Here is a 25,427-nt window from a genome sequence, read left to right on the forward strand (position 1 = left end):
GCTCGGAGAGTGGTAGTGAATAGACTTAAATCCAGCTGATGACCGGTCACGAGTGGTGTTCCCCAGGGTTCTGTACCGGGGCCTGTGCTCTTCAATATCTATATTGATAGTCTGGATGAAGGCATTGAGTGCACCCTCAGTAAGGCTTCAGATGACACCAAATTGGCTGGGATAGTGGATCTGCCTGGGGGTAGCAAGGCCCTACAGAGGGATCTGGATAGGCTGGAGAGCTGAGCTGAAGCCAATGGGATGAGGTTCAACAAGACCAAATGTCGAGTCCTGCACTTCGGCTACAACAACCCCAGGTGATGCAACAGGCTTGGGGTGGAGTGGTTGGAAGACAGTCCAGAGGAAATGGATCTGGTGGTATTGATTGATGCTCCGCTGAACATGAGCCAACAGTGTGCCCAGGTGGCCAAGAAGACCAACGGCATCCTGGCTTGCATCAGAAACAGTGTAGCCAGCAGGAGCAGAGAGGTAATTGTCCCCCTGTACTCAGCACTGGTGAGGCCGCACCTTGAGTACTGTGTCCAGTTTTTGGCCCCTCACTGCAAGAAAGATGTCGAGGCCCTGGAACGTGTTCAGAAGAGCTGAAACAAAGCTGGTGAGGGGTCTGGAGCACAGGCCGTATGAGGAGAGGCTGAAGGAGCTGGGAATGCTCAGCTTGGAGAAGAGGAGACTCAGGGGAGACCTTATAACTCTCTATAACTTCCTGAAGGGAGGTTGTAGTGAGCTGGGGATCGGCCTCTTCTCTCATGTGTCATTAGTGATTGGACCAGAGGGAATGGTTTCAAGCTGCAGCAGGGGAGATTCAAGTTGGACATTAGGAAGTATTACTTCTCAGAAAGGGTGGTCAGGCACTAGAATGGACTGCCCAGGGAGGTGGTGGAGTCACCAACCCTGGAGGTGTTCAAGGAACGATTGGATGTTGTGTTGAGGAACATGGTTTAGTGGGAGATATTGGTGATCAGTGGATGGTTGGACTGGATGACCTTTTAGGTCTTTTCCAACCTTGGTTATTCTATGATTCCATGAGAAAACTCTTGCTTTGGTGGGAATTAGCACAAATCCATCTCTCTCCTATGCACTGGAGAGTGGGGCACACTGTAGACATTCATCCTTCAGTCAAGGCCATATCTAGAGCAGCCTTGCTGCAGACCTGCTGCATGTGTTCCTTTTAGTTTGGAGGCCTCCTGTTGTCCACAGGGCCTTGCCAGGCTCCTTGGTAGTTTGGGACAGTCGCTGAATCTAGCCAGGTCACTTCAGGGTTTGCCCTTGGTTTGTGCCCCATTCTCACCTCTCAGCTTAGGCCTGAGAGCAGCTGATCACAGGTTTGTGTAGAAGAGATTTTCTGCAGTTCTGCCCAGATCTACACTTCACAGAGAAACTGAAATTTTTCCAAACACACTTGGTAAAAGCTAACTGGTCTTAGTAGTGGATCACATTGGATATAGAAAACACAGTGTTCTCAAAGGAAATATTAAATGAGGCAAACATCAAATCATTTTGTCTCAATACTTCTTTTTTTTTAATGAAATCTTTTCAAAGTACAGCATATGTATGTTTCTTCCTGTGGGGTGATGTAAACTGATACTGAATTCCCTTTCTTTCCCTTGGGCAGTAGGATCCTGCAGCCAGATTTCCTCCTCTTCACCCAAGACTGAACAATGGGGAAAGCCTTCCACTGGAAAGACTTTTATGAGGTTGCATTTGGGGGATGATGGTAGTCCTGGATTTGGATGGTTTTGCAGTTAGAGTTGTCTCAGGACATTTACAGCGTCACTGCTGTTACTTTGAAGCCATTGATCCCAGATGCAGTGTCACCACCTCCCTCCTGTTTGTCTCTCTAGGCATTCCCTTTTCTCCTAATTGCTGAATTCCCTGACAAAGGGCCCTCTGAACCTCAAAGCTACTACACCTCTGGGAACCAGCAGAATCTTGTAGAAAAGTCCTTTCAGATCTGCCAGGAGCTGGGGTGGACTCATGGAAACAGATTAGCTTCTGGAAACTGCTGGAAGGGCACCAGAGAAAGGCTAGATGAAATCTAAACACTCCAACCTTTCTTCCATCCTGTCAAACTAAGAGAGGCTGAGTTTGCACCAGCACCTGACACCAGCACAGAGAGGTGACAGTGCAGGTCCCGGGTCTTGTGCTGGGCAGAGGATCAAGGTAATTCTGTGCACATGTGCACTAGCACATACTGTGTGTGCATATACATTGCACACTCAGATACACAGGCAGTACAAAATACACCTGTGCCTGCATGCAGGTGTAGTTACATCAACGCACTCACAAATGCATATGTAAACAATGTGTGCACAGAAACATGACCTCATGCATGTGCACACCTACACACATAAGGTACGCATAAGCACTCACAGGAATGGATGGACACCATTGGGAGCTGACTGAGTAAATACTGGGTACCTTTCAGTCAAGGCAAGTCTGCAATGCTCTGAGCAGGACAAGCCTCCAGGTGAACTGACAATATAGTTTGTGAAAGTGTAGGGACTGCTCAGAGGAGTCCAAGGATGACAAGCAATTTCTCCAGAGGGCAACTGGAGGAGGAAGAGAAATGAACACCAAGAGTCCACCCAACTGCCTGGGAAGCCAACCACAGGTCCACAGGTGATTCCTAGAGCAAGTTGGGAGGGAGGTGAAAACAGTTATGGCACAACAGAATGCAGGGAAGCTCCTATGTGTTAAGTCAGGGATTGCAGGGCTGGGAGCTGCTGGGCCCTTGCTGTTATTGTGGCCAGAAACAATGCCTCCAGAGTGCCCCAAGGCCAGCATTACTTGCTTTGGTTGGACCCATCTGACACTGCAGCTGAGTCCTCTGCCATCACTGATTCATTCCCTGCAGCTGAGTCCTCTGCCATCACTGACTCATTCCTTGCCCAGAATTCCTAGGGCTTCTCAATCCCCACACTCAGAAGAAGCCTCCATGAGGGAATGAGTGCAGCATAAGTCAGGAAATGAAGTGTCAGTGTAAGGGAAAAGAACCACATAGTCTATGTCATTAGCTGAGATGTTTTCTATTCATCTTGAGCTGCCTGGAAAATTGTCACTTCTGTAGAGGCTAACTCTGGGCTGGGGCAGAGCAGGGTCACTAAAAAATCCATGCCAAGTCTTCAACCCTCTCTAATCTGCTTCTCTTACCTCATTCTTTTTGGGAACCATGTGTGTCTGAAGGCCTTTCCCCTTATCCTTTTTTGCCATGCTGGATCCTGGTGCTATGTTTAATGGTAGGGGGAGGAGGGAGAAGGTCTGACTCAGAGTGTCTGGGGGTATGCCAGCATGAGATATCCACTAAAGAGAGGTAGCAGCCTTGTTAAACCTAGCCTCTCTGTTAGAGTCATGTCTGGATAAAGCAAAAAAAAAAAAAACCCACAAAAAACACCCTTTTGCCTCTCTGTACAGATTAGATTTGCTGTTCTGGGATGTGACTTGGCAAGTTGAGGAACAGTTCCATACATATCCCTATGCTCTGCTTTCTCCCTTCTCTCCCTCCTAAATGCAACACCATTCTCAAGATATGTCTTGCCACAACCAGCGCCAAAGCCTGCTGGCCAGAAGCTGCAGTGAGCCTTGTGCTCCATCACCCTCACCATGAAGAAGTTCTTTCACATATTGGTCAGGAAATTCCTATGCCCCGGTTTATGGCCTTTCCCCCTTGCCCTGTACCCACAGACCACTGAAAAGAGGTTGGCCATGTCCCTTTGTTTCCCACACTTAAGATATTTATAAACATTAATAAGATCCCCCTCTGAGTATTCTTTTCGCAGGGCTGGACAGATTCAGGCCACCCAGCCTTTCCTCACAGGGAGATACTCCATGCCCTTTATCATCTTTGTGGCCCTCCACTGGACTCTTTCCAGGAGATCCCTCTTTTTTGTACTGGGGAGCCCAGAACTGGATGCAATACTCCAGGTAAGGCCTGACCAGAGCTGAGTATGGAGGAGAGGATCACCTCTCTTGACCTGCTGGCCACACTCCTTTTAATGCACCCCAGGATACCACTGGCTTTCTTGGCCACAAGGGCACACTGCTGGCTCATGGACAACCTGTTATCCAGCAAGACCACCAGGTCCTTCTCCACAGAATTCCTCTCCAGTAGGTCATCCCCAACCTGCAGTTAGGAAGGTCTTTCCTACACTGAAACTACAGGGGATAGCCCAAACAAGGAACCTCAGGAACCTAGAAGCTCATGCTGGACTGAGGACTGAGATCCTGGTCATTGATCAGAAAGGCTGAACTTCCAGTGTTCCCTTTCCAAAGGAGGGAAGACTGAACTCTGTGTAATCACAGCCTAAGCTTGTCTCTGTATCTGTTACTGTCTCCAGTCTCTTCTGTCTTCTGTACTTCCATACTGTAAGGCTCCCAGATGCAACCTGAGAGATCTGCTGTCTCTTTCTGTGGAGCAGGAAGATGGATGATCCGTGGCATCTCCACCATGTGTGGTTGGTGCAGTTTTGTCCCCCCTCAGTGCTGCCTGTACTGACAGCCACCTTCTTGAAGTGAACTCATTTCCTTTCTCACTATCACTAAATTTTTGTGCCCCAGCCTCAGCCTCAGTCACCCTTTAATGGTGGTCTCAAGTTACCAGAAACGAAAGATGTTCTTTCTGGCAGGGGGCAAGGTGAGAATACAAGGAGGTCTTTTATGCTGTGCAAAGCATTTGTGTCTTATGCAACATCCTCATCTCTAAATTGAAGGGACTTGGATTTAACAGATGAGCCACTCTGTGGATAAGGAACTGGATAGATGGTTGCACTCAAAATGTGATAAACAACTTAATATCCAGGTGGAAAGAAGTGACAAGTGGTGTTCCACAGCTGCCTATTCTGGGACTGGTGTTATTTAACTACTTGTCAGTGGGACTGGACTGTGGGGATGGAGGGCAGCTCCAGCAAGACTGCTGACAACACCAATCTTTGTGGTATCATTGATATGCTAGAGAGAAAGGCTGCCACTCAGAAGAACCTTGACTGGTTTAAGAGGCGCTCCTTAAGCAGCATGATCTAGAGGAAGGTATCCGTACCCATGGTAATGTGTTTTCCTTTCCAACACAAACTGTTTTACAGTTCTATGATTCCTGGAGGTATACAGCAGTGGGACACATGGCAGTAGAACCCTTTCAACCACTGTCCTTTGGAGCTCAGGAAGACTTCTCCAGCTCCACCAGAGCCAGTGGTGACAAGGACTTGACTTCAGGCTTCTCTGCCTGGATAAAGACCCCTGGCTTGTAGACCCATATCCTGAAGAGAGTGAGCTCAACCTCTGCTAACCTCATGTGGAGAGCCTAATGCTGCTGAAGGCTCTGAGAGATCAGCAGATCACAAGCTTGTGCAGAAGGGAATTCTGCTCTAAACAGCATTGTGCTGGGGAGACAGACTAGGTCATAATACAGCATCATATGATCCAGGATTGTAGAAGGCATGAGAGACAGCATTTACAATGGTCTCTAACTTCTCCTCATCCTCCAGTACCTATGCAGAATCAGGAGGCACGGTTTGCACCTGAGAGCAAGGAAGGAAGGGATAGTGTCAGATGGTGGTGAAACACTGGAAGAGATTTCTGAGAGAAACTGTGGATGTTCCATCCATAGAGGTGTTCAAGGCCAAGGTAACTGGGGTCCTGGGCAACCTGATCTAGACCCTGCCCATGACAGGAGGGTTAGAACTAGATAATATTTAAGGTAAATTTCAACTCAAGCCATTCTACAGTTCTACGTGATTTTATGATTCAATGTACCCTCCAAACCCCAAAGAGTACCCTGCACAGCCCAGAAGTCAATTAGTGTTGCAGAGCATAAAGGACTCACAGACTGACATTGAAATTAGCCATCCAGATTACACACAGGGCCTTCACTCCCCTTGCACACACCCAGCTCCTATCAGACAGGGCCATCCAAGACAGTATCCAAGGCTCAAGCCACACAAGGAAGAACTTTCTTACTGTGAGAGTGACAGAGCACTGGGAGAAGCTACCCAGAGAGGCTGTGGACTCTCCTTCTCTGGAGACTCAGGACCTGTCTGGACACTTTCCTGTGTGACCTACTGTAGGGAAAATGCTCTGTCAGGAGGGGTGGACCTGATGATCTCTAAAGGACCTTTCCAATCCCTACAATTCTGTTATTCTGTGCTTCTCTGAACTCCATCATGGATGACCTATGGTGTCTGGCTTTTCCCAGGCATGAAGCAGTTTCCCTGAATCCAGCTCTTTTCTTCTGTGGGCCTGTGGTCAGTCTCTACCAGGTCATCTGACCCCCCGCTGAGGTCCTTGATAGAGTCATACAGACTGGTGTCTCTGCAAAAGAAGTGAGGCAGAGCTGGGGGAGCCCCAGGAGGCAGGGCAGGAGAAAAAAACACCCTCCCAGCACATGGCCATGCAGTAGCAGCCCACATGTTGATATGGAGAATTAACCCAAGTTTTTGTAACTAGGTAATTCCAGGGAGGAGTACTGCAGGTTCTTTTTGATTTTTGTATTCCTGTTAAGTGTCACCTTTGAGTGGCATAATGGAACAGATATGCCGGGAGACACACCAGTAAGAAAACATGCAAAAACACTGCAGCAGGGGAAATCAGAAAGTAATGAGAAGCATAAAGTAATCATCATATACATGACCCCTACCTCCTGCATTGCTCATCACCTCCTAGAGCTGGTTAGCCACATAACCCATGGTGTTAACAAAAGCCCTTGTGGCAAGATAAAGGTGAAAATAGGGGCTTCAGTAGGAGAAGGGCTAAGCTTCTCTGCGGACAGTGCAAGGGAGCAGTTCCTTTCTAGGGATATTCAAGGATCAGATCACTAGTTCCCCAGCAACTTGAAGGACAAGCTTGGGAGTAAGTGAAGGAAGGTACTTCCTGGGAAACTTCCCTGCATGCACAGAATACTCTACAGCTCCTCATCCAGCCATGCTGCCCTCTACATCACTTTTGAGTTGTCAGTAAAATTTCCATGGTAACAAAAGCCCTGCTCAGCTGAGATCTGCTTCTGAGGAAAGAGATGCTCCCCAGACATTTCAGTCAGGTCTGGTGCGTTCACACACTGGTCCAGTCAGGATTAAAACTCCAATGTCTGACAAGTATTTGTCCTTTGCACACCTACAAACATCCAAAAAGATGTTATTATTATAAACTATTCATTCAAACTGCAGGACCCGTTGGAAGCCTTCTGAGCAAGTTATTAATGTTAGAGAGCTGATAGGTACAGATGGTATGAAAGGTGTCCCTCTACTATAATTTGTCCTTCTTGCTGGGTGGTGATGTTCAACTCCACGGCACCTTGGAAAAAACCTAATTTAACACCTGTGCAGGGAAATCAAGAGGAGATACAAGGTGGTGAAAGAGAAAGATCCTGGATCTTTGGTTTACAGCAAAAGTCCCGGGAATGGAAACAGCAAAGCAGTGTTGGTTTCTTTGGAAGTCTGAGACTAAAGATTAGCATAGATCCATAATAAAATGATACCCATTACCTCCCACAGGAATACTTCTCAAGGAGTGCTGTCTTCAATTCCTCTTCTCCTGCTGCCTAAAGCAGCTGCAAAAGATGAAAGGTAACCATCCCCAGAGAAAATCATGTCTCTTGAGTCAGACCTTCAGAGGATAGCACTGTGTTGAGCAGTCTCCCACTTTATTCAAAACCATATGTTGACAAAAATTCTAGCCATTGACCTCTGGTCAGCAATTTTCACTGCTAATCTGGCAAGATAATCCATTCACGGCAACTTGTGGCAGCAGTCACGTTCATGTGCACACAAAGAACTCATCTTTGAGTTTCATTTAGCTGCAAGATTCTTCCAGCTCTCCAGCCCAACTGTGGCAAACAGAAACAATGAGCATGTTAACTGAGCAGGTTCTTCCATACCTTTTTCCCACAGTACTCCATGACTGAAAAGCCATTGAGTGGTCTCCCACTAAAATCTTCAGTAGTACTAAGGCATTTATTTATTCAGGAAATTATAAGGGTCAATGAACAGGGAAAGATAAACATCTTCCACAATTCTTAATCACAGGTACTCTGAGTACAAGAAGCATTGGAACTATAAAAAGTATCATCATACTGAGGATTAGCATTGCCCACATATTCCAGTTTATATACCATTGAGTTGGCTTTTCTTTGAAAACTCTGAATCCTGATGTCTTGTTGTCTTCTTGTGTTTCCCAAGCACAAGGAAAGAACCAAAATTAACATCCCACTAAGATGCAAATGTTCATTTTCTCACTTTGTCCACCTTCTCAAATGTTTTCAAGCTATGGTAGGGGAGATTCAGGCTGGACATTAGGAAGTATTACTTCTCAGAAAGGGTAGTCAGGCACTGGAATGGACTGCCCAGGGAGGTGGTGGAGTCACCAACCCTGAGGGTGTTCAAGGAAAGACTAGATGTGTTGAAGGACGTGGTTTAGTGGGAGCTATTGGTGATCAGTGGATGGTTGGATTGGATGATTTTTTAGATCTTTTCAAACCTTGGTGATTCTATGAGTCTCATCCCCCATAGGCACAGACCCTCTTTCTTCTTTTCATGCTTTGCTTGCTTCTGTATTTGAATGTCTTGTTTTTCCTTCTGACATTTCTCCCCAATACTCACCACCATCCTCAGCACAAATAGGTATACCTCATCTCAGAATGTCTCACTGTAAATACTTTCATATCTATTCCCTCAGGGAAGAAAAATTTTCAGGGACCATGTTTGGATTTCTCAGCTTCCACCACAGCTGCTCTCCAGGGATAGCTCTTCAGTTCCCGAAGTAGGCATTGCAACACAGGAGCTGTGTGGAGAGAGAAAAAAAAAATGGTCCTCTGGGCAACCATCTGTTTTTTCTTGGGCAGAAGTCAAGAACACAGGAAATCTTCCCACAAAGAAATGGTGATTACCCAGAGCTGGAGGAGAGATATGTAATAGCTCCAGGGTTTCAGCAGAGAATCTTCTCACCTCTTTGGCTCATGGGTCTTACTCATCTGCTGAGGATTTAGTTCATCCTCCCATGCAGGTCCAGGAAGATATTTCCCCTCCTTGGGTTATGTTGAGAAGGTTGGAATATGAAGGATGGAAAGTACAAACACTAACATATCTCCTACCAAGGACCCTCTTCTCCAGCACTAATCATCAGTTTCCCCATATTCAATCTCATTTTGAACCCATGCCAGTTTTGCTGGATCATTCTGCTCGTTTCCCCAGACTTCAAGTCTTATTTCAGCTGTGAAAGTCACATGGGGTGTTCTTAATGATAGATCTCTCTGCTGCACAGGGTGGGATGCAGAGATCCAGACTCACCAGAGATACAGTCAGTCAAGCAGAGACATAACCACTCCCAAGGTACCCTTGTGTTACATGCTACAGGCAATTATGTGGGCTCATCTTACAGAGACAGACAGTGTTAAATTGGAACTTGGCATCCTCCACATAGGGAAGTAACATGGCGTTCTCTGCAGACAGTGTGAAGAAGTACCTCACTAAATCCAACCCTAGATCTGAATCTGGATTGGTGGCTATCCACCAGCAATAGTACTTAAGGGGCCCAGGTACCTGGCGGACTCAGGTGTATCAGAACATGCGTCATTAGAACAGGGACTGGAGCTGTTGCTGGAGAAGTTTAATTGCATCATTTATGTAGTCACCCCAAGATGACTGTGTTGAGAATGGGACTATTTCTGTGCATGATATGAGAAGCCAGAAACTCATATTTACACTGCTTGACTATACATCCCCCTCTTTATCAGCTCTTCCCTTTCCCCACCGTCCATCTCACTTCTTATAATCTAAAAAAAAAAAAAAAAAAAATAAAAAAATCTGATCCATGACATGTATTGTAGTCTTGTGTCAAAACTCATACAACTGTCTGCCAGTTTATACTGCTTTCAGCCGTGTCTCAGCAGTCATTTACTCCATCGGTTATCTCTACATCTGCTACTGATAGAGTATAGCAGCCAGTTTTTCATATGAAGGAGGGGTAAGTTTTCATGCTTCTCCTTCTTATGCTTCTTATAAAATATTTTCTCCATAATTCCTTCCTGGGCCTTCTGCAGTATTTCATCTATCTTTACAATGACCTAGACTTCTTTGCATGACTTAGAAGGATTTGTTCCCTCCTACCTATCTAAAACTCATTTAATTATTTTGGGATATAAGGTCTGAACACAGTAGGATCTCTTCCATAGAAGTTGTCTCTTTCTCTAAAGAATGATGTAAAAATAACACATGAAAAAGTGTTTGAAACCATAAAAAGTAATGCAGAAAGTGTTATTTCTTTTTTATGCTCTGGTTCTGATTTGGAACCAGTGTAATTTCTCATGTGACCAAATGATCATTGCAGGGCTGGGACCATCTGGACTCTTTACTGTGAACAGAATAGCAAATAGCCCTACCAGAGACCAAACATCTCTGGACATCTTTAGTGTTCAGTCCATGTCTTCTGACTACAGTGACGACACTGACGCATCCATGTCCCGGAAATCCTTGTGCTTCTCATTGTGCATGAAGGAATGGGCATGACATAAACCAGGAAATGCAAAGGCAGCATAGAGGGAAACAGCAGCACATTCCATGTCATTAACTGAGAAGTTTTCCGTTCATTATGAGCGTATTACAAAATTGTCACTTATGCAAAGACTGCCTTTGGGCCTGAGGCAGTGCAGGACCAGTATAAAAGCTAGCCCAGCTCTTTATTCTCTCAACCACTTCTCTCACCTCCTTCTCCTTCAGAACCAGGTGAGTTGGAATCTCCTTTGTCCTTCACCTCCTTCTCTAGCCTTCAAGGACATCTTAGGCAATAGCTGATCCTTGATCTTCTGTTAGTGCTCTGAGATCCTGGTCAGGGGAGAGGGAAGACAAGAGAGCACCTGTAGAGTAAAAAGGCTGATTCTGGGCAGAAACGTTCCTGGGCCTCATTGCTATATGAAGGACTGTGGTGGGCTCAGACAAAGAAACCCTCATGCCATGCTGCTCAGTCTTTACCTTTCCTCTCTAACTGCTGTAGGTTGCAATCTGTTCCTTAAGTAATCCTGCGCTCTGTTTATTCTCTTCCTTCATCCTCAGGTGTACCTCCAGTCCCAGGACATGTCCTGCTCTGACAAGTGCCAGCCATGTGAGCCCTGTCAGCCATGTCTGAGCTGTGGCCCAACCTCTCTTGCCAGCAGTTGCAATGAGCCCTGTGTCAGACAGTGCCAGTCTTCTACTGTTGTTCTCGAGCCCCCTACTGTGGTGGTGATTTTCCCTGGCCCCATTCTCACCTCCTTCCCACAGAATACTGTTGTGGGATCCTCCACTTCTGCTGCTGTAGGCAGCATCCTCAGCTGTGACGGAGTCCCCATCAACTCTGGATGCTGTGACCTCTCCTCTATTACCAGCTGCTACCATGGCAGAAGGTGCCCTCCCTGCTAAAGCCATGACTGGCAACTCAGAGAAGGACACCTACATACAAGGAACCCAGAAGATGATGCCTGATTGACAACTGAGATGTTGGTCATTGCTTTCAAGAGAGGCCGATTATCCCCTGCTCTTTCTACAGATGGTGGCCGTTCATTAAGAAGAATGAGCCTGGGCTCTATGAAAATATGGCCAGTGCCTCTCTTTCCCTTACTCTCTTTTTTCCCTCCTTTTATTTCATTGTTTACTGCTCCTCTGGCCATGAGGTTCCCTCTTTCTGCAGGGATGCCAGCTGGCTATCCTGTGGGAACTCCTTTTTCTCTCACCTGTCCATGGCAACCTTTTTTTCTGAGGGTTCCCCTTGGAGACATCGCTTTTCCCACTAGACTCATTAAACTCTGCTGCATCACAGACTGTTGCTTTGTGTGGTCCTTGCATCTGTGGGCACTCTCTGAAGCTGTCCAAGTAGAAAGGAATTACTTTGGGAGAGGTAAAAAGGGTCACAAAGGCACCTCTTCATCATTCCTTGAGGAAAATGATGGGACTTAGTGCATTCAATCCCTTTATGGCACTGTTCCTTAGAGCTGAGGATGGTACTTCAGGCTATTTATTGCCAGTGACAATCACCTTTCCCTTGCTGCATTTGGGCCCAGAAATATTTCCCTGAAATCAGAGCATGATGTGCAGATGAGGAGTCCAAGGACTGGAGAACTATCTTATTGCTATCACAGAAACATGGCTGAATGATTCATATAATTGGAAGACCATGATTTAGGGCTATACGGTTTAGAAGGAATAGGCAAGGTAGGAGAGGTGAAGGAGTTTTCCTCTGTGTTAAGAAGGGGATAGACTACAAAAAGCTGTCTCTGATAAACAGTTACAAACATTTTGAGAGTTCATGGGTTACAATTAGGGACTGGACCAATAAAGAACATCTGGTGGTCAGGGTTTGCTACAGACTGCCCAATCAAAGGGAGCCTGTTGATGTTAGAGTTGCAAGAGGTGTCATGCTCACAGGTTCTCATCCTGATGGGAGATTTCAACCACCCAGATATCTGCTGGGAAAACAATATGGTGAGCTGCAAGCAACCCAGAAGACTCCTGGAGTCCACTGACAACTTTCTGGTCCACATACTGGACAGACTGACAAGAGGTGAAGTGCTGCTGGACCTGGTGCTCACCAGTGTGGAAGAGATCATTAAAGAGGTTAAGATCAGAGGCAGCCTGGGCTGCAGTGACCATGCCCTGGTCAAGTTTGTGATCTTGAGGAACATGGGCCTGTGTTAACATGGGCCATTAACTTCAAGATTTGCAGGGACCCCCGTCCTCCAAATCTGACAGGGTCACCCAGCCCTTTTTATACCCAAGTGAGAGTAGTCCAGGACAAATGGATCAGGTGGAAATCAATGCAAGAATTCCCCCAGTATGTCTGAGGATGTTTTCCTCATGAGCTAGATTATATTTCATTGCATATAATTCTCTTTTTAGAACTTTCAGATACCTTGTCTGTCTTTTTTTTCTTTTCTGATAAGGCAGTTGTAAATCCTCAGCCTTCTCTTCCCCAGAATGAGCAAGCCTTATCAGCCTGCCTGCACTTCATGTTCTTCACCCCTGAACCTCTCACAGATGCCTCTGCTGCAGTCTGTCAAGAATATTCTTGTACTGGAAAGCCCTCAAATTGATGCAGTACTCCAGATGCAGTGTCATAAGTCCCAGACAAAAGGAGAAGATCACTTCTCACAGCATTCTGGCTACACTCTGACTAATATAACTTATGATATAGTACGCATTCTCTGCAGCAAGGGCACATTCCTTACTCCAGTTCAGCTTGTCCACTAGGACTCCACATATTTTTCTGTTGACCTTCTTCCAAGATAGTTGGCCCTCAGTCAGCTTTGGTGCATGGATTTGTTCCTCCCAAGGTCCAAGAGCTTAGCACTGCATTTATTGAACTTGTTGAGGTTCTAATCAGCCCATTTCTTCAGTCTATTTAGGTCCCTCTAACTAACAGACCTGTACCAAAACATACTGCCTCCTCCCCTTAATTTGGTGTTCTCCACTAATTTGCCAAAAGTGCATTACATTCCATTTTTCCCAGTGTTAATATAAATGTTAAACAGTAGTGACCTCATTATTGATCACTGAAGTGCCACGCTAATTACTACCTACCAGGTAAAATTTGCATCACTTGTCATGGCTCTTTGAGCATGGCAGTCCTCAGCATATCATCCATTTCGCCAGCTATATCTCAATAATTTGTCGATAAACTGCTACAGGAGATAGCACTGAAGAACTTGCTAAAATAAAGGTACACAACATTCACTGTCCTCCCATTGTTTGCAGTGACAGTCAGCTCATCACAGGAGGCAATGAAGTTGATCAGGAATGGTCTGACCTCATTAAACACTCACTGACTGCTCCCAATTACCTTCTTGTCTATTATGTGTTCAGAAATATTTTCCTGGAGTCATTTACTCCTTAGCATTTCCAGGAACTGAGGGGTGGATGACTGGCCTGCACTTCATCCCTCTTCTCTGCACTTACAAATGTGGAGGCAATTTTACAATCTTCAGAAACTTATTCCTTTTATTTTTCAAAGAGAATAGAATGACCATGAAATGACTGGATGCCTTTCACCTGGTTCTATGGACTCATGTGTCTCCACACTTTGTTAATGTTTCCTTAGTTCTTTCTTCCTCTCTTGTGAGTGCAGTTTTATTTCCAGACACACTGCTGACAGGCTCAGGGATGTGGAGGTCTGAGGACAAACTTTTGCTAATGAAAACCAAGAAAAATGATAAGCATTGAGTATATCAGCTTTTTCCCCATCCCTTACCACTTTGTGCCCTTACCCTCAGAGCAATGGGTCCACACTCTCTTTAGCTTTCTTTCTGCTGCCAAAGGACATGAAGACATCTCTGTTTTTGTCCCTCAACTCCCTTGATAGTTTCAACACTGACAGATCACTCGCATTTCTTATCCAATTCCCACATGTGCACATAGTGCCACTGTACTACTCTCAGACAACCTGCTCCTTATTCCACCTTCCTTGTGATTTCTTTTGTTCTTCACAATCAGCTGGGAGCTCCATATTCACATATTCCAGTCCTAAGCTATGTTTGTTCAACTGAGTCATTCAGGGAAGCTGGTAACACCTCTGACTCAAACAGGGTTTGTGGAGAAAATGAGAAAATATATTTATGACAAGATCATAAATATAGAGAAGGAACAACAAAGACAGAGCAGTCAATAAAGGGAGACTGATAGCATAGCTGGTTACAGTTCCCAGAGGACTGTGCGTCATGAGTAACCAATCACTGGAGGGTGTAGTTCCCTGAAGGGACTGCATTCTGTGCAGAACTCATGCTAGAGCCAAGGAAACATGAAGGAAGAAACTGAAGAATAAAAGATAAAAGAACAAGCAGAGTAAAAAATAATCTCTAATGGCTGGAACCCAGCCCCCTGCGTTGCCTATTCCCTAATCATAGGGACTGAGCATAACGTGTGGTGCTAACAAGGGCAAAGGATACTAGTCAGGTGGAAGTGAAGTTGTTTCTTGCAAGAATGCAAGATGTTTTTCTCTTGAGTGCGTACATGATTGTCATCTTTGTTTCCCAATCAATATCTAAGTATTTAATGTTAGATTTCCCAGGTCAAGTTTATTCTGACTGCAGCAATAACTGCTGATTTCCCTGACTTTATTTGAGCAAACAAGTTTGCTTGCTCTTGTGCTAATTATTTTCTCTCCTGTCCCACTGGGTGAGCAAGTGGCTGTGTTGTCACATAGCTGCCAGCCAGGGCCAGCCCAACACAAGCACTGAAGCAGCCTCAAAAGAACAAACTTGGCTCCAGACCTGTAAATCCACAGTAGGTATGCTTTGAGATTACCACGGTAGGTATCTGAGGAGATGCCTCAGATAAGTCAGATAACACCTGAAGTCTTTCAATCATTTCTAGGAAGCCAGTATAGGTTATATTTGCAACAAATTTACTTTCCAGAACAATCCAAAAAAGAAGGGGCTGTACCTATCACTGTGGCTGCAGACATGGTGTTTTGGCTACACTTTATACAAGTGCTGTCCCCTTCCTTACAGGTGAGTTGGAAAGAAAGGAAGACATTGATGTGGACTTACTGCAAGAAAAATTTGGAGAAAGAGCAATGGGAGGTTGTCTGCCACCAACGGAGATATCAGGATAAGGACAATTGGGAATTCATAGGAAGTGAGCAAAAGTAAAAATTGCTTCAACAAAAAGGGTGGAAAGGGTGTTGTCAGTACACCTGGTGTGATCAAATCTCAGGTTCCAAATCTTCTACCAGCAATGAGGACCAGCTTAACAGTGACAGCAACATGGACCCTTGGAAATAAGCCTCATGCCATGCCACAGTCTTTTTCTGCTCCTCACTCAGTCCCTCTCTCAGGGTGCAGATCATAGATCTTCTGAGCTAACAACAACATCTTCTTGGCTGTACACACCCTACCTGGCTGTGACCTGTTCCTGAGAACAGAGGAAAAAGGAAGTATCAAGAAATTCAGTGGAAAAATAGTCTGTGCAATATTGGGAACTTGGCAAAAACTACCGTACTCAAGGAATTAGTGGGCTTGTGTAACCCATGTCTATTCCTTCAGGCTTTACAATTAGAGGCTGAGAAGCTCCTAAAATTGTATGAGTACCACTGTAAGGGAATGTGAGGGAACACTGAAACAGCCTTTACTGGCCTATGCTACATGTCAGTGGATGTTATTACAGAGATAACATCCCAACCTGGCTGGAATAGAGTTACTTTTCTTCATAGTGGCTGGAATGGTGTTGTTTCAGATTTTCAAGGAAAATAATGTTTATAATTACCATGTTACAAGTGTAGTTTGACTTTACCTTACAGAGCTCCCCAGACACAAGGGCTTTCACTGGACCGATAGAAAAACATTTAAAAAGAAAGATGATTTATTGAAGCAATACACATAATTGGTTTGGGATTGTTACTGATAAATGTGTTAACTGCAGTAGTACTAATATATGAAAATAGCACCAGCGCTAGGGTGGTTATTCCCTTACAAGGGTTAAACCATGACACAGTGCTAATATAGAGGTGAAAATGGGTGTCTATGGCATGCAGTATTACATGAGCTAGACAGGATAGAGATTGAGAAATTCACTTTAAAAATCCTGTGATTTAGGTTTGCAAATACTGAAAACAGCCAATATTTTCTCTGGTGGTTTACCTGTGAAGCACTGGGGATTGTCAGGATATAAAAGAGACAATGAGGGTTGGAGAACTAGGGAAAGAAATTCTGGTGAAGGGTCGGAGGTCACCAAGAGAGTAAATGTTTCTTCTCTGTTGCCAGATCTCATGCATGATCTTTTCTAACAGTGCCAGGAAGAGCTGAAGAAAGGTTATCAGCATAGCAGCTCCCATTCACAGCTTTCTTTCTGCATGGATCTGATGTCATCCTTGCTTATTTGAGGCTATGGAAGAAGGTTGGGCTGTGCTCTGCCTGTGGCTGTAAATGGGCTACTAGCACCCGTATAAAAAAGCTCAAAGGGGAACAGCTTTGAAAGAAAGAGACTACTCCTGGTAGCACAGATATAAAACACAGTAAAGAATTTAAGTCACAGATACCCATGGAAATTTTACTTATCATAGTCATTGCAAATACAAAGAGAAATGGAGAAGTCACTGTGGTGATCTGACCTTGTCTGATTGCCATATATCCACCTCTCTCACTAAACCTCAACAGGACGGAAAGAGAAAATAAGACAACCAAGGATTCAGGAGTTCAAGTAATTTTCTACTTAGTCCTTTCTGTAAGGAGGAAGGATGGGAGGAGGAGGAGGATTTTCCAAGTTAACTAATGGTTGTTGGCATTTGTTGTATGTTGGAAACACAAGGTGTTGGCAACAGGATTTTGGTTTCTATGACCAGGGGGCCCCATTGGAAAACTGACACCTGATGGAGAGAGATGAGATCTACCTTTCTAAGCAGAGCACATGTGTCTTAGCCAACAGGTTGGCCAGCCTGGAAAGAAGAGCGGTACTAGGAAAGGTGGGGGAAGGATATGTAGAGACATATGTAGTCAGCAAAATACAGCTTAAACTGGGTTGCTTCCAGCAGGTGCAAGCAGACAAAGAAATGCATATAGGGCACAGCTGTGGAAGATCTTTCAATGCTATGGGCAAACCTGCATGTTCATTTACATCTCTGAAATGCCTGTACACCAACACACACAGCATGAGGAATAAACAGGAAGAATTAGAGATCTGTATGCAGTCACAGGTCTATGATCTCATTCTCAATTACAGAGACATGGTGGGATGGCTTGCATGACTGGAATGCTGTCAGAGATGGCTGTGTGCTTTTCAGGAAAGACAAGCCTGGAAGGCAAGGGGATTAAGTTGTTTTCATGTGACAGAGCAACTGCAATGTATTGAGTTCTGCCTAAGGGTAGATGAAGAGTGAATTGAAAGCTTGTGGGTAAAGATTTAGGGCAGGTTGACATAGGTGATAGTGTTACAGGTGTGTAGTATAGGCCACCTAATCAGGAAGGGGGAGTCAATGAAGCCTTCTGTAGGCAAATGAAAGTAGCCTCATGATCACAATCCCTGGTTCTCAGGAAGGACTCTAGCTATCCCAGTATCTGCCAGATACCAGCAGCTTGTTTGTTTGGAATCAGTTGTAATTAGTTCTTTCTGAAATAGGGGCAGCCCCTGGATTGTTTTCACAGAGGCCATCCCTGAAGCTGCTGCAGAAAACTTACAATATGAACCCAGTATAGTGGTTCAATGGATTAGGAAGCAAAATTAGGTAGAATTTATTTTATTTTATTTTATTTTATTTTATTTTATTTTATTTTATTTTATTTTATTTTATTTTATTTTTAATGACATAAAAGAAGCAGTTCAGGCTTCAGTAAAGAATTCTAAAAGAAAATTCTGAATGATATCAAAAGAAATAGCATTATTATTGACAATTTAAGATGTAGAAAAAATACTCCAAACACACAGTCATTGCCCTTTGTAGAATATTTTAAAGTAAATTTAGCAATTCAGCATTGAGAAGATGGAGCTGATTATGATCTCTGTAATTTTGTTATCATCAGCACTTGAGCTGCCTGCATTGATGTGTTTCTGTGCCAGAAGTCCTCGGGCCTTTTCTCTTTCATTTATAAAAGTCTTCTTATGTGAAAGCATGTGGCATAAGCCAGGAAATGAAGAGGTTACAATGCCGGAAACCAAAACTCAACCCATATCATTAGCTGTTTCACATTTGACATGAGACTCAGAAAATAATTACCTCTACAAAGAGTGACTCTATGCCTGGGGCAGTACAGGACTGCTATAAAAGCTGGCTCCTCTCTAGTCTCATCCAATTCTCTTGCCTCCTTCTCCTTGGAGATGAGGCATATGTGATGCTATTTCTACTCCTCCTTCAAGATCACCACTCTCCTAATGAATGTCTAACCTGATACCAGCTGTCCTAGCCGGGAAATGGCATCTTCCTCACACGGAACAGGGAAGAGGAGAGAAGGTATTCTACAGTATGAGGTTAGGAATTATCTGAGATGGATCCTGGGCTTTGAGCTAGGCAGTGCATGCTAAACCAGTAGGTGCCATCTCTTCTCCCATGGCTTAGCCTCTCATATGCTTCCCCCTTCTTTGTCCCAGGTGCACCTCCAGAAACCAGACATGTCCTGCTCAAACAAGTGGCAGCTATGTCAGCTTTGCTACAGTCTCTCCTGCTTTGGTAGCTGCTACTGTAGCAAAAAATGCCTCCCCTGCTAAAGCTGCTGGAGGAGATCCCAGAGAAGGAACATCAGGAATCCAGAAAGTGATCAATGACAGAAGATAGAGCTTTAGAGCACTGTATTTAGAATAGATATTCATTCCTGGATTCACCTGCAAAGGATTGCAGAAACTGACCAGTCTGGGCTCTCTGAAAACATGGTCAGTGTCTAAGTTTCCCTCTGCTCTTTTCTTTCTCTCCTTCCTCTACTGTTTCCACCTCCCAGCACCACCCTAGGAAGAGAACTGACGACCTCCCTCTCTGTGTAAGGAAGGCAGATGGACACCCTGCAGGAATACCACCACACTAGCTGCTGCCTACAGTACATCTTCTTTCCATATTTAGACTCATTAAAGTTGTCTTTCCTCCAACTCTTTTCCCTCAATCCTAATTCCCTATGTGGCAAATCTACTCAGAAAAACAATTCAGCTTTTTAGAGAGGAATAGTTTAGGTGTACAAGGGGACTCTTCATTATTCCCAAAATAAGGGACACACTGCAGTGGACTGTCTTTTGTGCTCTGTTCATTCAAGTCCAGAAGGATATCCCTGGTTATTCCGCAGTCAATAGGCAATAGACAAAAAGGTCTTTCCCTTTGCTGAGCTGCTTCTCTGGCCGGATAAACCCTACTCTCTGCTGGGTCACTCTTACAATGGCTGGTGTTTGTGGGCACCATCTGGGCTGATTCCTGGGCATATCAGAGGTTTTGCCTAGGAACGACCACTGAGGCACACACACACATTGAGAGTTCTGGGACTCACTAGAGGAAAAAACAAAACCCATTTTTATGTGTTGATTGCCCATAGCTTGAGTATGGATTACATAGATGGCAGCAGAATGCAGTGAGGAGAGGTGCAGTGCAGTATTAACTCCACCTCTTGCACTCACCACAAACATTCAGTCAAATCAAAACCCACGTGTATTATATGTTATATGCTCTAATGCCACTTAGTGAGTAAAACACTGTGATAATAATATTTCAATTGACTTACACACGTGTGTCTGTGAAGATATGTTTTTGTTATTAAGCAGAAATGTAGGTTTTCTCATTTTATTATTAATTTATAATTGCCTCACTTCCCATTTTGATAAAGGAATTTGAGAATAGGTTTCAAGACTGACAAAAAATAATCAGTTTTTTTGTATATTTGCAACTCCATTTTCAGTCAACATAAACATACAAATTTTCAAATGGAATGTATAGAGTTGCAATCAGATATTCAACTCAAAAATTTGATCATGTCTCTTTACTAGACTTTTATAAGCCCTGTCTTACCAAAGGGAAATATCCCTCACTTCATTAATGTCACCACTTTTTGGCAGTACATGTATTTGTGAGCAACTATTGTCAAGGATGGAGAACAGGAAGAGTAAAATAAGATCAAAAATCTCTGATAAGCACCTTGAGAACTCACTAAGAACTGCAGCCATTTCCATAGAACCAGACATTTATGCATTAGTTTCATGAAAATGAGATCAAATTCCCACCGGTTTTATGTTTTTGTTGCCCTCTTTTTTATTTTAAGAAAAAAATATACAAAAATAATTTTGTTACTTATAACATTAACTCTATTATGTCTTCTATGTGCAGTTCAAGATGATTCTTCTTCATTCAGTATGGCCCAGACGAGCCAAAATTTTGGATACCCATGTACTACATCTTGGCTTTGCTAAACCTGTTTTGTGAAATGCAGGTGACCTCAAATTGCACAGTGGTGAGGCAGGGCAATGAAGAGGTCAAGGCACTGAACCTATATACCCTGTAGTACCATAATTTTAGGATCTATCACAGCTTTGCATGTCCTAAGCTGCACAAAGCACCTGTTCCCTGTGCATCCCTGCAAGAAATCCCCACTTTTTGGTCAGTTTACATGTTGTTCTCTGGGAGAATTATAGCCCAAGTGGTACCCCAAAACAACCCACTGCTTTCTGCAGCTTCATGACTTCTGTCTTCTCATTTTCATCTTCCCTGAGTTTGTATGAAAGACATACAGCTTCATTATTAGCATCAACATTTTAGTATTCTCTTCAATCATACTAATTTGCTTCCAAGGTAGTGATTAAAATGTTTGTCATCCTAAGGGAACCACCAATTTCAGTGCAGAGAAGGAATTCCTGAAGGCACTGCTGAATTTGAAATAAGAGCTCAGGCATGCAGGATCCCATGCACTAGGCAATGCTCCCCTCACACTCCTTCTGCTATGGTTCAGATAAAAGCCACCATCTCTACTCAACTCTCTAGGCCCTGGGCACCATTTTTCTGTTCTTAGAGACAAAGATTTCACTGAGACTGAGACTGCAGAACTGGCACTGGGGAATTTGCCAGAGTGAGAAAATCTCCATCTTCTCACTTTTTCTGGGATAATGGAGTTTTATTCCATGGGGAATTTGTTCTCCAGCAGAACTCACACTCACAGTATCTGTGTCAAGATAATGGAGAGTAAATCTGTGCCACTAATTTAGGAAATATATCCCCACGATAAGCTTTGCTGATTAAAATGCTAAGATGTACAGAAGGAAGTCAGAGTCCCAAAGTGTGTATTCAGGGACAAAGAAACTATCCGTCTGAGATGGCAGGGAACTGAATGTGGAATGTTACTTTCCTATAGTGTCCCTCATCCCTCTGGATGTGTCTTGATTTTAGCATGTGAGGTCCAAACACTACAAGCTGTTTGGGGGGGCTCTGGGCAGTGGTAAAATACAGAATTGGGATTGAGTCCATAGCACAGTTCCCTTCTGACGTGATGGGTGGACTCAACAATGATCTGAGGTGAAGGCTGAGACCAATTCAACTGTTGGTATATGAGAGAGAAAGAAATCCACCTTCCTCAAGAGAAGAGTTGCTGGAAATGACTTAGCAAGGAGGTTACCCTTGCTAAGAAAGAAATGGGAAAGATAAAAGTTTATACCTCAGACACTCCCCCTCTGGTTCTGCCTGCTCTGGCAGTGACTAATTTTGGTCCCTCAGTCAACAACACTATGAGCTTCTTTATGGAGGACACCTTGGAGTTCTGGGAACCTGCAGATGGCCATGTGGAAAAAAAAAACAACCTAACTTCTCTGCAGACACTACATATATCCAACTTTCCAGCTGTAAGAGTAGACATGGAAGCACATTAGATGTAAGCCTTTTAAAGAGAAGGATAATGTAGACCCTTTGTCTTCACCCTTAGTGACAGCTAGGTCTTCAGTGGGTCTCCCAGTCTTTAGCAACCTAAGTAATGGCATTTGTTTTTTGGGACACCTGGGATGTAACAAACATGAAGGAAGAGGTAAAGATTAATCTCACAGATAGTCACTATCAGTATGTAACACAGCTAGAAAAATAAAAACTCATCATTTTGGAATGACTTAGTAGTGTATCTACAAACCAACAAACATATATTTTTGTCTACTATATTTCCTGCTTTTCTCAAATCCTTGAACCTTCTCTTACACATCTGTTAATTTTCAAGCATGAGGACAAAACTAAAATCCTCCTCCCAGTGGCCCCCAAAACAGCTTGAACTTTGAATGGAACTACTTTTCCACCTTCTCATCCCTCTCAGGAACAGACAATCCCCTTTCTTCAATCACTTTTCCTTCTGATGTTCCCTTGCTCTGTCCCTTCTTCTGATGTACCTTCACTATGATAGAATTATAGAATCATAGAATGGCCTGGGTTGAAAAGGATCACAGTGATCATCTAGTTTCAACCCCCCTGCTATTGGCAGGGTTGCCAACGTCTAGACCAGGCTGCCCAGAGCCACATCCGGTCTGGCCTCAAATGCCTCCAGGGACGGGGCATTGCCCCTCCTTGGGCAATCTGTTCCAGTGTGTCACCACCCTCTGAGTGAAAAACTTCCTCCTAATATCTTATCTAAACTTCCCTTGCCTCAGTTTAAAACCATTCTCCCTTGTCTTATCACTATCCATCCTCGTAAAAAGCCATTCCCACTCCTGTTTATACACTCTCTTCAAGAATTGGAGAGCCACAAAGAGCCTTCTCTTTTCTAAGCTAAACAAGCCCACTTCCCTCAACCTTTCTTCATAGGAGAGGTGCTCCAGTCCTCTGATAATCTGGCCCTCCTCTGGACTCATTCCAAGAGCTTCATATCTTTCCTATACTGGGGGCTCCAGGCCTGGACGCAGTACTCCAGATGGGGCCTCACAGTAGCTGAGTAGAGGGGTACAAGCACCTCCCTCTCTCTGTTGTCCATTGAAGAGCACTGGTTGTAAGACCAACCCCTGAGGGACACCGCTTGTGACTGGCCTCCACCCTGACACAGAACCATTAATCACAACCCTTTGGCTGCATCCAGCCAACCAATTCCTAATCCTTTGAACAGTCCATCCTTCAAATCCATACCTCTCCACTAGATTTTCACTCCAGCAGAATGAAAAACTCAGTTAAAACATCTTAGAAGCCATAATGACTAATTGAGTCAGCTTCCAGAACAGTTGTTTCCAGAGCCAACTCTTTGCAGCACTAATAGGATTTAGTATGACAAAAGCACTGTTCACAGATAGATGTACATGTGTTTTGAACACACTCTGTGCAGTAAATAATTAAGTGCATTCTGCCATCTCGAGTCTTGTTAAGTTGCTGCCTTAGTTACAACAAAGCTCTATTAAATCACTATATTTTATATTTATATTTTATCTATATTATATCCATAAATATAGCCTCTCTTCTATAAGTGCAGTGTGGTATCAGTTTATGTAATGATAGGGGAAGGTGTATAATATTTTTAAAGTAAAAAATAGTAGATTTAGGTTAGATATTAGGAGTACGTTCTTCACTGAAACAGGTTGCCCAGAGTAGCTTTGGATGCCACATCCCTAGCAATATTTAGGGTCGTGCTGTATAGGACTGAGCTACGTGATCTTGAGGAAAGTATCCCTGCTTATGGAGGTGGTTGGAACTAGAGATCTTTCAGATCCCTTCCATCCAAAACTCTTCTATGATTCTGTGGCATTTTTTTGTGAATTCACAGATAGCATAAAGAGGGGACAAGTCAAAAGAGTCAAGAACTCTTTTCCAGAGTGTTACATGGGATGAGGTAAAAAAACAGCAGGAAACCTACACCTATGGGAAGGTAAAAAAAAAAAAAAAACGGCCATCAAAGCAAGATGAGGAGACAGGGGGGAAAAAATAAATAAATAAAAAGGACATGACACGTTCTCATGCACAGGAAGACTTGGGTATCCAGATGATACTTGCTGGAAAGTATCCTGAGGATGGAACTTCAAACTACCCCTCTGCAGTAAACCAAGCTGATGACACTTACGTGCTTAGGACTGGTCCATCATTTGAGCTGTTTTCTGTCTCATTAATGCAATCCTGCCCTAAAAATCCTTGGGCCTTTCATCTCAGCACTCAAAAAAGCCTTCATTAGAGGATGGGCATGGCATAAATCTGGAAATGAAAAGGCAGCACTGCAGGAAACCAAAGCACAACTCATATCATTAGCAGGGATGTCTTGCATTCAATGTGAGCTTGCCATAAAATTATTACCTCTGCTAAGGGTACCTCTGGGCCTTCAGCAACGAAGGACCAGTATAAAAGGCAGCCCAATTCCCAGCTCTCCCATCAACTTCTCTTGCCTCGCTCTCCTTGGGAACCGGGTAAGTGTAAAGCCCTCTCTCCTCCTCTTGCTAAGCAAGATTTTGCTTCAGTGGCCTTGTTCTCAGATAGTTATTCTGTCCTATGCTGGGGATTGGGGCTCCTTGCTATGGGAGGCGGATATGGTCTGCAGAGAGAGGCTGGGACATGGCTCACATGGCTTATGATTTATGTACTCTGTGAGAGCCTCTCTGGGTCAGGCTGCTCTTTGTAGTGCCCTGGCACAATGAAGGGAAGTGACATGCTGTCACAGTCTTCATCTCTACCCATAGTAGCTGCCTTGGCTCCTTTGTGAGAGGGTATCCAGCTGCTCTTCACATAGTCATGTACTGTGTTTCCTCCTAACTCTCTCCTAGGTTTACCTCCAGTACCAAGACATGTCCTGCTACTCCCAGTGTGTGCCATGCCGGCCCTGCGGCCCAACCCCTCTGGCCAGCAGCTGCAATGAGCCCTGTGTCAGGCAGTGCCAGAACTCCAATGTTGTCATTGAGCCCTCTCCTGTGGTGGTGACCCTGCCTGGACCCATCCTCAGCTCCTTCCCACAGAACACTGTTGTAGGATCCTCCACCTCTGCTGCTGTTGGCAGTATCCTCAGCTCAGAGGGTGTGCCCATCACCTCAGGAGGCTTTGACTTGTCTGGCTTTGGAAGCCGCTACTGTGGCAGAAGGCGCTAG

General features: G+C 44.3%; 1 protein-coding gene across 1 annotated transcript; it reads left to right on the top strand.

The window, feature by feature from the left end:
* The first annotated feature begins 249 nt into the window (after positions 1-249).
* LOC107324985 (feather keratin Cos1-1/Cos1-3/Cos2-1-like) lies at positions 250-25,427 on the top strand. The gene is made up of 3 exons (XM_015885423.2): positions 250-305; positions 24,656-24,755; positions 25,110-25,427. Exons 1-3 carry the CDS (start codon positions 250-252, stop codon positions 25,425-25,427), a joined length of 474 nt encoding a protein of 157 aa, XP_015740909.2.

This window comes from Coturnix japonica, chromosome 27 (assembly GCF_001577835.2).
Source record: "Coturnix japonica isolate 7356 chromosome 27, Coturnix japonica 2.1, whole genome shotgun sequence".
Taxonomy (NCBI): Eukaryota; Metazoa; Chordata; class Aves; order Galliformes; family Phasianidae; genus Coturnix; species Coturnix japonica.

Excerpts from the sequence above, each read along its gene's own strand:
- LOC107324985 (XM_015885423.2), top strand. The coding sequence starts at position 250 with ATGAGGTTCAACAAGACCAAATGTCGAGTCCTGCACTTCGGCTACAAC. Across the intron at positions 306-24,655 it reads TTCGGCTACAACAACCCCAG|GGTACCTCTGGGCCTTCAGC; the intron begins GTGATGCAACAG and ends ACCTCTGCTAAG. Across the intron at positions 24,756-25,109 it reads TCGCTCTCCTTGGGAACCGG|GTTTACCTCCAGTACCAAGA; the intron begins GTAAGTGTAAAG and ends ACTCTCTCCTAG.